We start from the raw sequence: 16,431 nt of genomic DNA, 5'->3' as shown, positions 1-16,431 counted from the left end.
AAACCCGGCGCCCTTTTTTCCCAGCGCCCCTTTTTAACGTACGCCTGATTCAGCTCTCCTCGGGAAACTTGCTGCTTGCTGATATTCTCCCCACCAGGCCCAGGAACTTCAGGAAGACCGCACTCCATTCTAAACGGCTGGGAGGCGGAGCTTCAGTGTGGCCAATCTTGGAGGTGACAGGGAGAAGGGAGGGAGAAGGGGTGGAGCAGCTGGAGTGGTGCTAAGCTGCGCTGGCCAGTGCTGCAAGGGGAGAAGAGAGCAGCATAGCAACAGACGGGGACTTAAGTGCCCCGCATCAGGTGACAGAGGTTCGTGGCACAGTGGGCGGAGATCCGTAGCACGTGCTTCGGATCTTTAGCCCTAGCAACGCCGCAAGGGTGGGAAGGATGAAAAGCTAGGCGGCCATGCAACCATTCCTGCTAACCTAAAGCTTACTTATAGACAGTCATACGAGACACATGCTGGGTACAGGGCTGTGTGGTGAGTCAACACATTGGCTTAAGACTTTACCAAATTCAATGCTCCAATATGGGGAAGCTTCTCTGTTTGCTGTTTTTTTTTTTGTTTTTTTTTTAAGTGTGGTGTCACAGTTCACTCATCTCTTCAACCACAAGAAAGGCCCAGGAGTAGTCTTAGCTACCGTAATATCTATGTTACGGCAGGGCCCTTATTACACTTTCTCTTACAAGGCTATGGAAACTGTTTTGCCCATGCGATAAAGCAAGGTGCAAAAATGAAATCATACCTAGCAGAGGAAGGTTTTGATCCATCAACCTCTGGGTTATGGGCCCAGCACCCTCCTGCTGCCCCACTCTGCAGTCTGCTGACATTTGTATACAATCTTCGAGTTTAAGAAGGGTACATTAGTTCCCTTCACAAAACACTAAGCCATCCCTGGGTGGGCTTGAACCACCAACTTTTCAGTTAACAGCCAAATGCACTAACCAATTGTGCCACACAGACTAGTTGTTGCTGCTAAATGAATTTGGTGCAGTGGAAGTGTGCTGGGCCCATAACCCAGAGATTGATGGATCGAAACCATCCTCTGCTAGGTATGATTTCATTTCATTTCAAAACATAGCCCTGTAAGAGAAAGTGTTATAAGGGCCCTGCCGTAACATAGATATTACGGTAGCTAAGACTACTCCTGGGCCTTTCTTGTAGTTGAAGAGATGAGTGAACTGTGACACCACACTTAAAAAAAAAAACAGCAAACAGAGAAGCTTCCCCATATTGGAGCATTGGATTTGGTAAAGTCTTAAGCCGCTGTGTTGTAAGACACAAGTAAGCTTTAGGTTAGCAGGAATGGTTGCATGGCCACCTAGCTTTTCATCCTTCCCAGGCCAGCTAAGCTGGCTTCAGCCTGTAATGTTGATAGTATAGTGGTGAGCATAGCTGCCCTCCACGCAGTTGACCTGGGTTCAATTCCTAGGTTAGATTCCTGAGTTAAATTCCTGGGTTTGATTCCTGGCTAATGTATGTGAGCGTGCTGTAGTATAGTGGTGAGCATAGCTGCTCTCCACGCAGTTGACCTGGGTTTGATTCCTGGGTTTGACCCCTGGCTAATGTATGTGAGCGTGCTTTTGACATCCTACAAATCCCGGGAAGACAAGATACTGTGAAGGAGGAGGCTAGAAGGTGTTTTAAAAGGTTAGAAATGGTTTTAACCACTTGAGGACTGCTGTGTTAACCCCCCCCCCATCCCCCCTAAAGACCAGGCACTTTTACTTAAAATTGGCCACTGCAGCTTTTAGGCCCAGCTGCAGGACCGTATAACTCAGCACACAAGTGATTCCTCCCCTGTTTTCTCCCCACCAACAGAGCTCTCTGTTGGTGGAGTCTGATCCTCCCCCCCCCCCCCCCCCCCCCCCCCCTCCCACCTTGTTTTTTTTTTTTTAAAATAAATATTTATTTGTATTTTTTTGTAATATTTATTGTAATTTTCTTTTTTTTCTTTTTTTTTTTCAAAATCCCCTCCCTCCCCCCAGCTGGCCAATCACAGTAATCGGCTGTCATAGGCTTCTGCCTATGAGAGCTGATCGCTCTCTTGTGCCCCAGGGGGACAGTTGTGTCACACGGCTGTCCCCAGTACAGCGCTGCTGCTGATTGCAGCGCTGTACATGTAAATACACATCGGTTTTGCCGTGTAACAGTCTTCCGAGCGCCGCTCGGAGACTGAAGGCGGAGCTCGGCTCTGCCCACCAAGCGGGAAATGTGCGTGCAGCATGCGCGCGATCTCCTGCAAACTACTGCCCCAGGACTTTACGCCAATCGGCGTTAGCCGGTCCTGGGGCTGCCGCCACGGCCACGCCCATTGGCGTGATGCAGTCGGCAAGCGGTTAAAGCATTTTGAAAGACATTTCAGGTTTTTCTATTCGGATACCCGAATAGGTCGGGTATCCGCGGATAATGAGGCCGGATATCCAAATTCATGCGGATATCTGAAAGGTCGGATCCGTATATCTGAACCGGATCCGGATATCTGAGTACCCGGATCCAGGTCAATTCGGGTTTTAAAAAGTACTACTCGAGCATCCCTGCTTCCCAACCACCCTCCACTCCGCCTCTTCCCTTGAGCAATTCCTGCTCATCTGCCTACAGGCATGTGAAGGATGTTTTTGAGCGTAAGAATCCGATGTCTCTGAGTCAGCTCCTTGCCTGGCGCCTGACAATTTTTTTCAAAATAAAGTAACTTTTTGTATGTGTAAACCTGCACCATCATGTGCAGAGCCAAGTCAACACAGCTCTTGTCAGTGTCATTCACCAGGGATGCAACAAACATTTATTTTCTTTAAAAAAAATGTAAATCTTTTTTGTAAAATGTATATGCCACGGCCCATGACATTGTCTGGCTTCTGCTACAGTGTCTGCAAAAATATATATGTATATATATATATATATATATATATATATATATATATATATATATATATATATTCAAATTAAAGTTGTATGTAAACCTGCATATACATGTGCAGAACCAAGTCAATGCATCTCTTGTCAGTGTCACTCACCAGGGATGCAACAAACATTAATTTTCTGAACAAAAAAATAAAAATAAAAAAAAATTTATATATATATATATATATATATATATATATATATATATATATATATATATATATATATATATATATATATATATATATATATATATATATATATATAAATATATATTTAATTTTTTTTTTGGGCAAAATGTATATGCCATGACATTGTCTCTACTTTACTGGGCGCACTTCATAAACTAAAGCTTTTTGTGTTTTTTTGTTGTGCGGAAAAAAAACACGGCGTTTGGTCTGTCAGTGTGAAGCAGGCCTAACCCTTACACTACCTGATCGACATGTACCCATACCAGATGTTTTAAGGCACTTTATTCCACAAATTTAGGAACGGAATGTGATTTCTGCCCTTTAGTGATTAAAACACAACTCTGCGTCAACTACGTATTTTCTGGTGGGATTTCTGCCATGGATGCCTCTGACAGGTGTCAGGTAGTGTTGGGCGAACAGTGTTCGCCACTGTTCGGGTTCTGCAGAACATCACCCTGTTCGGGTGATGTTCGCGTTCGGCCGAACACCTGGTGGTGTTCGGCCAAACTGTTCGGGTTCGCCCGAACGGCTCATTGCCTGGCCGAACAGGGCCCTGTTCGCCCGAATACTGCCCCCCTATGGGGTCGCAGGCATAAGGGGGGAGCATGCCCCGATCGCGGGGGGGGTCGGAAATTCCCCCCACCCCCTCCGCTAGCGCTCCCCCCTCTGCCCGCTTCCCCATTCAAAAGTTAGGAAGTGAAACTGTACCTGTGCGGTAGTGGGTGGCTGGCAGTGGGCGGCACTATGGAGTGACTGAGGAGGAGGAGGAGTCCGGAGAGTGACGCGTTGAGGGAGGCCGGGCAGTGGGCGGATCAGCAGTAGTACGGTACTACTGCTGATCCGCCCGCTGCCCGGCCTCCCTCAACGCGTCACTCTCCGGACTCCTCCTCCTCCTCAGTCACTCCATAGTGCCGCCCACTGCCAGCCACCCACTACCGCACAGGTACAGTTTCACTTCCTAACTTTTGAATGGGGAAGCGGGCAGAGGGGGGAGCGCTAGCGGAGGGGGTGGGGGGAATTTCCGACCCCCCCCCGCGATCGGGGCATGCTCCCCCCTTATGCCTGCGACCCCATAGGGCCCCCAAAAGCGGGATGTTCGGGGAGTTCGGGGTTCGGCCCGAACATGCCGAACATTGCGGCCATGTTCGGCGAACTTTCCCGAACCCGAACATCCAGGTGTTCGCCCAACACTAGTGTCAGGCCCCTTGAAACAACCTTTCTATGACTTGTGTGGCCAGAAACCATCCCAGTAGGTTTTAGAATTTGCCTGCCCGTTGAAGTCTATGGCGGTTTGCTCGTTGCCGCAAGTTCGAGTTCGTGAACTGAACATTTAATGTTCGGGCCACCTCTAGCTGACACATGTATTTAAGCTGAAGGAGAGGAATCATTCATCAATCTGCTGTTATACAGGTGAAACTCGAAAAATTAGAATATCGGGAAAAGTCAATTTATTTCAGTAATTCAACTTAAAAGGTGAAACTAATATATGAAATTGGAACCCCTTGCAGGTGTTTTGGATTAATGAGCTGATTAGAGTTGTTACCCTTTGAGCCTAGAATATTGTACATTTTAACAATATTTGAATGGTCTGAGATTCTGATTTTGATTTAGGGTTTTCATATGCTGTAAGCCATAATCATCAAAATTATAACAAATAAGGGCGTATTCGGCTTTTTTTTTAACCTCCTGGGCGTTACCCACGACGGAGGGTTTGCAGCCGACAGTCCCCCATTATAATTTTAAGTAATTGTGTAGTTGTAATATCTTCAGCTAGCAATAGGCTAGCTAGCAATGGTGGCTGGCATCCCCCTGATTACTTCCGATCCCACCGATATCCGCTGAATACATTACCCCTGGATCCAGTCCTCGGCGCAGCCTCCCCGGACAGCTCCGCTCTACTCTATGGGGAGGATCAAACATGATGTCATGACGTTGGCAACGTCATAACGTCATGCGCAGATCCGATCCTCCCCATAGAGAAGAGCGGAGATGTGTAGGGCGGCTGCGCCATCACTGGATCCAGGGGGGGTAATGTATTTAGCGGTGGTCGGGGGGATCAGAAGTAATCAGGGGGATGCCGGCCACCATTGCTAGCTAGCCAAGTGCTAGCTTAAGATATTACAACTACACAATTACTTAAAATTATAATGGGGGAATCCTGGGGACAGCCGGCGGTATGGCTGACACAGTGTTGGGCATACCGCTAAGGAGGTTAGGAGCCACGATTTTCATAATCACCCTAAAAGCACCTGTGTGTTCACATCTGAGTGGTTCGGTGACGATCCACTCACTAAAGCCCTGCCTGTACCATTTTTTGGGTGTTTTGCCTTGATGGGAGGTATATAAAAATCACAAAATGCTTGAAAAAGCGCTTTGTATAGTGATTTCCCCAGCGCTTTCATGACTAAATACAGTGGGGTTGATTCACTAAACTGCGCTATTTTATAGCACCTGTGGTAGAAATTTGCGTGCGTGTATGCGTGCGTTATTTCGCGCGTGTACATTTTAGCTCGTGCGTGTTTTTTTCCTGCATACACATAACGCTGATAGCCGGTAATTATGGCACAGCATGCGTTATGTAGATAGTTGTACCGCGTTAATGCGTGAAAAACTTTGTTAGCGCGCTGAAAACTTACAGCCGTGCTATACGTATAGCACGGTCTTGCTATACGTTAGCACGGTTTAGTGAATCAACCCCATTGTATTTATTTATTTCCAGGTCAAAGAGTTCACTTCCTGACTTGCGTCATGAAGTGAAAAAACGAATCGCTCTGCAAAATCGCTTAGAAAAGCGTTATAAAAAATTGCAGCGCACAGATAAGCGGCAAGAAAAAAATTGCCCACAAAATCACAAAATGCTAGCATCAGCGATAGCGATTTTAGATGTGAACACGGCCTAAAGGCTTGAAATCTCTGGCTTTGTATGTAAGGAGTCTATTTCATATACTGTATTAGTTTCACCTTGTAAGTTGAATTAATGAAATCAATGAACTTTTGCACGATCTTCTAATTTCTCGAGCTTCACCTGTACTGCATTATTGTTTCAGGCTTTACTGGACACAGGAACAGAGGTGAGAGTCTCAGGCAGGTGGGTGGGCAAGGTGATTAAACCAAACGGCTGGTAACTGTTTTGCATGGCAGATACACTCGACACACAACACAGCTGTCAGTTGACAAGATTAGCTGCATGCTTGTCTCAGGTGTGTGATTCAGACACTACTGACCAGAGCAGTAGGATTGCCAGACAACCATAATTGTTTAAAAGGAAATAAATATGGAATCCTCCATGTGTCTCTCACCATAGGGTCCTTATAACATAATCTCTCTAGCTCTCTAGTAGTGTTGGGCGAACAGTGTTCGCCACTGTTCGGGTTCTGCAGAACATCACCCTGTTCGGGTGATGTTCGAGTTCGGCCGAACACCTAATGGTGTTCGGCCAAACTGTTCGGCCATATGGCCGAACTAAGAGCGCATGGCCGAACGTTACCCGAACGTTCGGCTAGCGCTGTGATTGGCCGAACGGGTCACGTGTAGTGTTGGGCGAACATCTAGATGTTCGGGTTCGGGCCGAACATGGCCGCGATGTTCGGGTGTTCGAGCCGAACTCCGAACATAATGGAAGTCAATGGGGACCCGAACTTTCGTGCTTTGTAAAGCCTCCTTATATGCTACATACCCCAAATTTACAGGGTATGTGCACCTTGGGAGTGGGTACAAGAGGAAAAAAAATTAGCAAAAAGAGCTTATAGTTTTTGAGAAAATCGATTTTAAAGTTTCAAAGGGAAAACTGTCTTTTAAATGCGGGAAATGTCTGTTTTCTTTGCACAGGTAACATGCTTTTTGTCGACATGCAGTCATAAATGTAATACATATAAGAGGTTCCAGGAAAAGGGACCGGTAACGCTAACCCAGCAGCAGCACATGTGATGGAACAGGAGGAGGGTGGCGCAGGAGGAGAAGGCCACGCTTTGAGACACAACAACCCAGGCCTTGCATGAGGACAAGAAGCGTGCGGATAGCAATTTGCATTTTGTCGCCATGCAGTCATAAATGTAATACAGATGAGAGGTTCAATAAACAGGGACCGGAAACGCTAACCCATCACAGATGTTCATTGTTCATGTTACTTGGTTGGGGTCTGGGAGTGTTGCATAGTCGTTTCCAATCCAGGATTGATTCATTTTAATTTGAGTCAGACGGTCTGCATTTTCTGTGGAGAGGCGGATACGCCGATCTGTGACGATGCCTCCGGCAGCACTGAAACAGCGTTCCGACATAACGCTGGCTGCCGGGCAAGCCAGCACCTCTATTGCGTACATTGCCAGTTTGTGCCAGGTGTCTAGCTTCGATACCCAATAGTTGAAGGGTGCAGATGGATTGTTCAACACAGCTATGCCATCTGACATGTAGTCCTTGACCATCTTCTCCAGGCGATCGGTGTTGGAGGTGGATCTGCACGCTTGCTGTTCTGTGTGCTGCTGCATGGGTCTCAGAAAATTTTCCCACTCCAAGGACACTGCCGATACCATTCCCTTTTGGGCACTAGCTGCGGCTTGTGTTGTTTGCTGCCCTCCTGGTTGTCCTGGGTTTGCGGAAGTCAGTCTGTCGGCGTACAACTGGCTAGAGGAGGGGGAGGATGTCAATCTCCTCTCTAAAGTCTCCACAAGGGCCTGCTGGTATTCTTCCATTTTGACCTGTCTGACTCTTTCTTCAAGCAGTTTTGGAACATTGTGTTTGTACCGTGGATCCAGAAGGGTATAAACCCTTTCCAAAATCTCGCATCTTTTCAAAGGGCAATGGCTCAGCAGTACCAAATTTTCTAGCATTGTAGGGACCCTTAGGGGGGTCATGACTGGTGAGTTTTGCCACTGCTGAGCCATTGCCCTTTGAAATGGTGTGAGATTTTGGAACGGTAAATAGTAGGCCCAATGAAAGCCTATGGGGGATTTTACCAATTTTGGAGCCCTGTAACTCTGGTTTGCAGAGATGTAGGGACCCCATCTTTGGAATCCAAGTCTGGAGAAGATGGTCAAGGACTACATGTCAGATGGCATAGCTGTGTTGAACAATCCATCTGCTCCCTTCAACTATTGGGTATCGAAGCTAGACACCTGGCACAAACTGGCAATGTACGCAATAGAGGTGCTGGCTTGCCCGGCAGCCAGCGTTATGTCGGAACGCTGTTTCAGTGATGCCGGAGGCATCGTCACAGATCGGTGTATCCGCCTCTCCACAGAAAATGCAGACCGTCTGACTCAAATTAAAATGAATCAATCCTGGATTGGAAATGACTACGCAACACTCCCGGACCCCAACCAAGTAACATGAACAATGAACATCTGTGATGGGTTAGCGTTTCCGGTCCCTGTTTATTGAACCTCTCATCTGTATTACATTTATGACTGCATGGCGACAAAATGCAAATTGCTATCCGCACGCTTCTTGTCCTCATGCAAGGCCTGGGTTGTTGTGTCTCAAAGCGTGGCCTTCTCCTCCTGCGCCACCCTCCTCCTGTTCCATCACGTGTGCTGCTGCTGGGTTAGCGTTACCGGTCCCTTTTCCTGGAACCTCTTATATGTATTACATTTATGACTGCATGCCGACAAAAAGCATGTTACCTGTGCAAAGAAAACAGACATTTCCCGCATTTAAAAGACAGTTTTCCCTTTGAAACTTTAAAATCGATTTTCTCAAAAACTATAAGCTCTTTTTGCTAAAAAATTTTTTCCTATTGTACCCACTCCCAAGGTGCACATACCCTGCAAATTTGGGGTATGTAGCATGTAAGGAAGCTTTACAAAGCACTAAAGTTCGGGTCCCCATTGACTTCCATTATGTTCGGAGTTCGGGTCGAACACCCGAACATCGCGGCGATGTTTGGCGAACGTTCCCGAACCCGAACATCTAGGTGTTCGCCCAACACTACTCTCTAGCGCTCACTTCCTGTGGTGGAAATACAAATTGCGTGGAATTATATTAAAAAATATTTTTTTTTGCCCCAATGCCAACCCGAAATCCATTTAAAAAAGACTTACATGACATCAGATCCGCCGCTCATTGCCATGTATGTTGCCCAACTATGCACGGATGCTCTAGCACAGGGATCAGGAACCTTTTTGGCTGAGAGAGCCATAAACGCCACATATTTTAAAATGTAATTCCGTGAGAGCCATACAATATGTTTTAAACTGTGCAGCAGAAGGCACACGTCCCTGTTGCCATGGTGATGTGTATACAGTTGATCCTCCGGGCAGCGGAAGTGTCAGACACGTCTTCAGCTTCTCTTGGGTTTCAGCAACATCAGCAATTTCCCTGAGAGCCAGACAGGAGAAATACCGACTAACAGCTTGTATAATTAGTTAGGTGACTTGGGGGTTCATTCACTTTGTTGGACGAGATCCCCACACTTTGGCCCAATGGGCTGCTTGTCAAGTGACAGGCAGCCTATTGGGCCAATCAAAGTGCACGGATCTCGTCCTACAAAGTCACTGGAGCATACAGGGTCCAAAGTGGGACAATTGGAGCAGCTGTTAGTTTAGTGGGGAGCGCGAGTAAGTTAGTAGTGCATGCTACAGCAGTAGCATGCCTACTCTGAAAATTTTACTTTCTCTGGCACACTAAGCTGCGCTGCTTGAGCAGTGTGGCTTAGTGAATCAACCCCTACTGATTTGTCTGTGAGCCAGATGTAGCCATCAAAAGAGCCACATCTGGCTCCCGAGCCATAGGTTCCCTACCCCTGCTCTAGCATCAGACGGGCCACTTCCGGCGCATCACATCCAGTGTGAAAGGCCCCATAGACTTTCATTGCCCTAACGTCACCCTGCAGTAAAAAGGGTAACACACAGCAGTGGAAGCATCGCAGTGTGAAAGAGGCTTTAGTGTTAGTAATTGGTAAAGTGTATTGAAGCCAGAAAGAGCCTCACTAGCCCCTAAGACTCCCATATAAGAATTGCAGCCATATTGCCTTCCACAACAATAGCACAAACCTACCTTTTTCTAATATTCATCTCCCTGTGCTGTAAAGCAATGTCACATGACACACCTCCATAGACAGGAATAGGCATGAGGGAAAAAGCCTAGAGTGGGCCTGACAAAGGATCAGGTAAATAAGCGCACTAGAAGGATTGGCCTTAAATAGAGAATGTCTGAAACGTAGCGTTTGTTAATTAAATATTTTTTTTCTTTCTCCAAATACTTTTTATTAGCATTTTCATAAAAGAAATCAATGCAACGTGAGTAGTAAGGCAAGTCGAGGTAGGATTATGAGACAGATGAAGGGAGTGTTTGAACGACTCCCTGAAAAGACATTAAAAGATACAGAAATGTTAATTAAATATTAAGCTCTAGAAATATTAATAACATTGATAGTGACCTACTGACCTAAACACTGTAGTAGCTAAAGAGGTTGGGGAAGGGAGACATAACATTTGAGGGATAGGTGTGGTATTTATACTATCAATTCCCGAGCTACTGATGGTGGAAGTGGTGAATTGTCCTCAAATACCTGCCCACAATCCTGTCTATTCAACCCTCAAAATAGCCCAATATGTTTCGCCCCCTTAAGTTAAGGCTTCGTCAGGGGTAAAAAAAAATGAAAGTGCTCATACTACAAACAATATGTATTCACATCACATCGCATTTTTCATCAGCCAGGATAAGCTAATCCGCTCTAAGCTTTTTCTGTTAAGAGGGCAAACCATGTTGGGTCACTATCACTGTTTTTAACATTTCTAGCTTCTAATATTTACTGTATATACTCGAGTATAAGTCTAGAAATGTAGGTCTGATTCACTTCACTTCATAAAAGTATCGGGGTCCACTTATACACGAGTCATGGGCAACACTGAGCACACTGAATAATGAGTGTACTAATAGTGACATTCCCATTTGCAGCAATTTACCCTGTGGTAAGTGACACTTTGAGGGAAGGAAATTCGAAAAAAAAAAAAAAACACTGATCTCAAAATCCTGGCCACAACAATTAACAAGTAAAAGGGCAGGAGGGGAAAACTGGGCTGCATAAAAGGGAGTGAATAATTGCAGCACTTGGGGGCCTGAAGAAGGTATTGGCTGCACTTAAGGGACAGGAAGGGTTAACGGCTGCAATACTGTATGCAGTGCAATCATTAACCCCTCCTGGACTTCAAGTGCAGCCATTAACTTTTCTGGGTAGACTTATACTTTAGTCAATAAAAAAATCCAGCTTAAGAGGGTTGAATATTGGAGTTGACTTATACACAAGGTTGACTTGTATTTGAGTATACACGGTAGTTAATGTATTTATGTAGAGTGATAAATGTTAAAGTTCAGGCATCCTCTATATAAGGTCAATCTTTCTAGCGTGTGTTTCTTTAAATACAATTGTTCCTCTGATTTTCTATGTTTCCCCGCATTAGCATGGGTCAAAGGAGGGAAAATAGTTTAAAGAATATAATCTGGAGACTGAATTTTCTTTAGTGAAAGTGTATTAAACACTTGAAATCTCAACAAGATGTACTAAAAATTGTGTTCATTTATGATTGTTTTATTTTTATTTTTGAAGCTCTGCAGTTGTTCGGTTCAGTATATGATGCTTGGCACAAGACTCGCTTCTTTGCTGACATGACTAACAAGATCTTCATTCACTGGAGGATACATGGCTTCCCATTTCTTGTTCCGGTTTTTATTGATGTCAAGGACTATGCAGATGTTGCTCAGCAAATCAACCAGATTGGTGGTGATGCCGACACAGTCATCGTTATCACAGTGGGACATCATTTCCGACCCCTTCCACTTCCTTTTTACATCAGAAGACTCCTCAATATCCGGAAAGCCATACAGAGCATACTTCTACGAAGCCCTGATACAAAAATCATCATAAAGACAGAAAATACTAGAGAGCTTGATTTGGATATAGAGCGCCTCGGTGACCCTCATGGGTATATTCAGTATCGCTTGGTGAAGAAAATTTTCGGTGGACTGAACATTGGTATGATTGATGTCTGGGACATGACTGTGGCATATGGATCTTTTGAGGTCCATCCAGATGAAACTGTCCTCAAGAATCAAATAAACATTTTCTTGTCCTATATTTGCTAATGAAACATAGCAGGCCCAATGAGTGAGATTATCTGAAATGGTAGCTGGCATTAATAACAGCCAATCAATTTCTTCTTTTTCTGACTTGCATTGGAGTTGTTAAGGTGGCAAAACATCTATCGATGTTGTAGCCCAATCAACAATCTGATTCATTTTATCACATTTGATGAAAATTGGTGTGGCAACAGGCATGCCCGGTCAACAAGTCAAATGATTTTGTGCCAGTACCGTCAGCAAGCTGTAAAAACTTGGACCAATGTGGTCGAGCTGGTGTGCCCCGGCCGCTGCCCCCCCCCAAATGTTAATGTGCCTCCCATTGCCTGTGCATTCAAATCTCTCACTTGTCTAGCTGCAGCAAGTGCCAAACACAGGAAATAAATGCAAACTCCAAGACAGTTTTGACTTTTAAATGAGTCCACAGGCAGCCTGGCAGCTAATAATAAAAGACGCAAATAGATGCTCCTGTGTCTGCAGTATCAAATCCAGCGAGAGCTGAAACAGCCAGCCATAGACAGGAGAGACCTCAGTCGCACACAATCATAGATTGTGTGACCAGCATGGGACACCTTGTGTAGATTTTCCTCTCTGGGCCCCCTCCCTACACTCCAATCCAATAATACAATCATTTGTATAGCGCTTTTCTTCTGTTGGACTTTAAGCGCTCAAGAGCTGCAGCCACTGGGACATGCTCAAGAGGTCACCCTGCAGTGTTAGGGAGTCTTGCCTTGAACTCCTTACTGAATATAGGTACTGACCCTAGCCAGGATTTGAACCCTGGTCTCCCATGTCAAAGGCAGTGCCCTTAACCAGTACACTATCCAGCCACTGACCTGTCTCTAGGACTTGCATAAGTAGGCGTTTAACCACTTAACATCTCAGTCGTTTTCAGCTTATGCATCCGAGCAATGTTCACCTCCCATTCATTAGCCTATAACTGTATCACTACTTATCACAATGAACTGATCTATATCTTGTTTTTTCCGCCACCAATTAGGCTTTCTTTGGGGGGTACATTTTGCTAAGAGCCACTTTACTGTAAATGCATTTTAACAGGAAGAATAAGAAAAAAAATGAAAAAATTCATTATTTGTCAGTTTTCGGCCATTATAGTTTTAAAATAATACATGCCTCCATAATTAAAACCCACGTATTGTTATTGCCCATTTGTCACGGTTATTTCACCATTTAAATTATGTCCCTATCACAATGTATCGCGACAATATTTGGAAATAAAAGAGCATTTTTTTCCGTTTTGCATACATCACTATTTACAAGCTTATAAAAAAAAATAGAGAGAAATATTTCATCTTTACATAGATATTTAAAAAGTTTAGACCCTTAGGTAAATATTTATGTTTTTTTTTTTTATAGTAATGTTTTTTTGTTTTTTTTTATTAAACATTTTATGTGGGCATTTTTGGGAGGGTGGGATATAAAAGTTTTTTATTTGGGGAAATATTGGTGTATTGTAATGTTTTTGGGCATTTACTTGTAGTTTTACTTTTTGGCCACAAGATAGCAATCTCGATTTTTTTTTTACATGACGTCACTCTAAGCGTACAATGTACGCTTAGAGGGACACAGCTTCAGAAAGAGCGAAGCTTCCGAGAGAAGCTGTCGCTTTTTCAGCGGGGGAGAGCAATCAATGATCGGGCTCCATAGCCCAATACATTGATTCCGTGGCTACCGACTCCGCGGCCGGGAGTGCGCGTGCACGCGCGCGATCGGCCACAGGAGCGCGCGGGAGCGCACCTGTCCTCCTTGACGTTTTTATACGTCAAGGAGGACAAAGTGGTTAAATAACAAAATACACACTAGAAGCTGTTTCCCTCCCATCTGGCGGTGTTTAGAGGTGGAAGAGGAGTTTTGGGGTTTTGGTTTTGAGATAGTTCTTGTTCTTGGTTTTGGTTCTTAGATTTTCGTTTGTTTATATCTTTAGCTTTTAGCTCTATATACAGAGTTCATAGATTCAACTGTTTACTGAAAAACCAAAAGCTCCTCTCTGCACTCATTTTTGTTGTGTGGTACCCATTACCCCAACCAGGGGATTGAACTATTGTACTTAGTAACTGCTGAGTAGTGTTATCACTAGATACACAACTTTTTCAGATATTTTACCTGTTCTCCTGAACATTCATCCCACTCTTTTTACGGCATTCCTAATTTATAGTAGGAAGCCTAGGATATTTATTTCTCTGTTAGTGTCATAATCTGACACATTTCCTTTTGAATTCTATTGATAACACAGGTATGTAGTGGTTTACTAGAAGAAATAGAAAGATGCCAGTACGCGGGTCAGATTTGATTCTTAAAGTAACATCATATAACGTTAAAGGGATACTGTAGGGGGGTCGGGGGAAAATGAGTTGAACTTACCTGAGGCTTCTAACGGTCCCCTGCAGACATTCTGTGCCCGCGCAGCCACTCACCTATGCTCTGGCCCCGCCTCCGGTTCACTTCTGGAATTTCAGACTTTAAAGTCTGAAAACCAATACGCCTGTGTTGCCATGTCCTCGATCCCGCTGATGTCACCAGGAGCGTACTGTGCAGACACAGACTATACTGGGCCTGCGCAGTATGCTCCTGGTGACATCAGCGGGATCGAGGACCCGGCAACGCAGGCGCAGTGGTTTTCAGACCTTAAAGTCTGAAATTCCAGAAGTGAACCGGAGGCGGGGCCGGAGCATTGGTGAGTTGCTACATGGGCGCAGGATGTTTGTGGGGGACCATTAGAAGCCCCGGGTAAGTTCAACTCATTTTCCCCCGACCCCCCTACAGTATCCCTTTAAAGGATTGGACGTTCTAGAAAAGAGGAGCTCACGCCTGAGGGAATTGCATAAATTCCGTACGGATATACCGTAGGTTTAATCAAGGAGACACACTTTCTAAGAGACAAGATCCCTTGCTTCAAACATAAAGCATATACCCAGATACATCATTCCACTAACCTATCTGAGAAAACTAAGGGAGTGAAAATACTATTACATAAGAGACTCACTTTGAACTTTTAGACACCCTAAAAGATGAGGAATGAAGATTTATTTTTTTAAAAGGGAAAATACTGGGTGAATTGGTCACAGTTGTAAACATTTATGCACTTAATGTGCAACAGTGTCGTTTCCTGGATTCTACCTTTTTTCTGCTTAAGGGATTTATGGAATGTAGATTGATATTCGGAGGGGATTTTAATGCTCCACTAGAACCATCTATAGATTCCTCAAATGGTACCTCTTCTTTACTCTTCCAAACCCTCAAGAAAATTAAAGGGCGCCTACAATCCCTCCGACTACTCGACTATTAAACCCTTCGGGGAAAGATTACACGTACTACTCAGGTTTACACCAAAAATACACTAGGATTGACTACATTATGATTATGCAAAGAGACTTAGAGAGACTCCTAGACTCTGAAATCGGACTACAGACACTATCCGACCATGCTCCAGTACACACTAGATTGAGATGGGGCCCTTCCACCCCTTCTCAATGGCTCTGGAGGTTGAACCCAAACTTGCTTTCAGATAAAGTTAGGATATCTAAGATTAAGAATACCATCTCAAACTATTTTGAGGAAAACAAAACAGAGGATAGTAATCCCATGATGGTGTGGGAAGCTCAAACACCGGTTGTTAGAGGGGTCCTAGTTAAGATGGGGAATAGACTCAAAAAAGAAAGGGAGGATGGGATCAACCTCCAGATGGACAAGATTAAAACCCTAGAGAACAAACACAAACAGACCATGCTCTCCGCTGATCTTGAGGAACTTAGGAATGAAAGAGAACACTTATTAAAATTACTGTACTATAGAGCTCAATACATGTTCTTGATGGGGAGAAAGACCCCTTATGAATAAGGAAACAAACGTGGTAGGCTACTTGCTAGACTCCTTAAGAATAGAAAGACTGAATTATAGGTCAATTCTTTATGCAAAAAAGACCAGGCCAAGACTTACAACTTGTCTGAGATAGCCCAGAGATTTGCAGAATTCTATTCTAACCTCTATAACCTGCCAACTTTCATATCACAGGTAGACAGACAGGAGAAAATACGTGGCATCTTAAGTAAATATGGATTACATAAACTTGAAGCAGAGGACATCAGACTCATAGAGGAGCAGTTGACTACTGATGAATTCCTAATAGCCCTGAAGCAAACAGCTACAGTGAAGAGCCCGGGCCCAGACGGCTTTACGACACAATATTATAAGATATTCCAAGGGATCTTAGCCCTCATTTTATTGATGCACCAAAAATGAGAAACAC

The 16,431-nt window shown here is 44.5% G+C and overlaps 1 protein-coding gene across 2 annotated transcripts in view; it reads left to right on the top strand.

Moving 5' to 3' along the window:
- LOC137540712 (NXPE family member 4-like) overlaps positions 1–13,122 on the top strand; it is a 124,875-nt gene extending 111,753 nt beyond the window's left edge. For both annotated transcript variants that reach the window (XM_068261836.1, XM_068261835.1), the window contains one exon: positions 11,635–13,122. In XM_068261836.1, the coding sequence (XP_068117937.1) occupies positions 11,635–12,170 (536 nt within the window). In that variant the 3' untranslated portion in view covers positions 12,171–13,122. The remainder of the gene's footprint in view (positions 1–11,634) is intronic.
- The last annotated feature ends 3,309 nt before the right edge of the window (positions 13,123–16,431 follow it).

Source organism: Hyperolius riggenbachi, chromosome 12 (assembly GCF_040937935.1).
Source record: "Hyperolius riggenbachi isolate aHypRig1 chromosome 12, aHypRig1.pri, whole genome shotgun sequence".
Lineage (NCBI taxonomy): Eukaryota > Metazoa > Chordata > Amphibia > Anura > Hyperoliidae > Hyperolius > Hyperolius riggenbachi.
The sequence above is the reverse complement of the archived record's forward strand: the minus strand, read 5'-3'. Positions and strand labels throughout refer to the sequence as shown.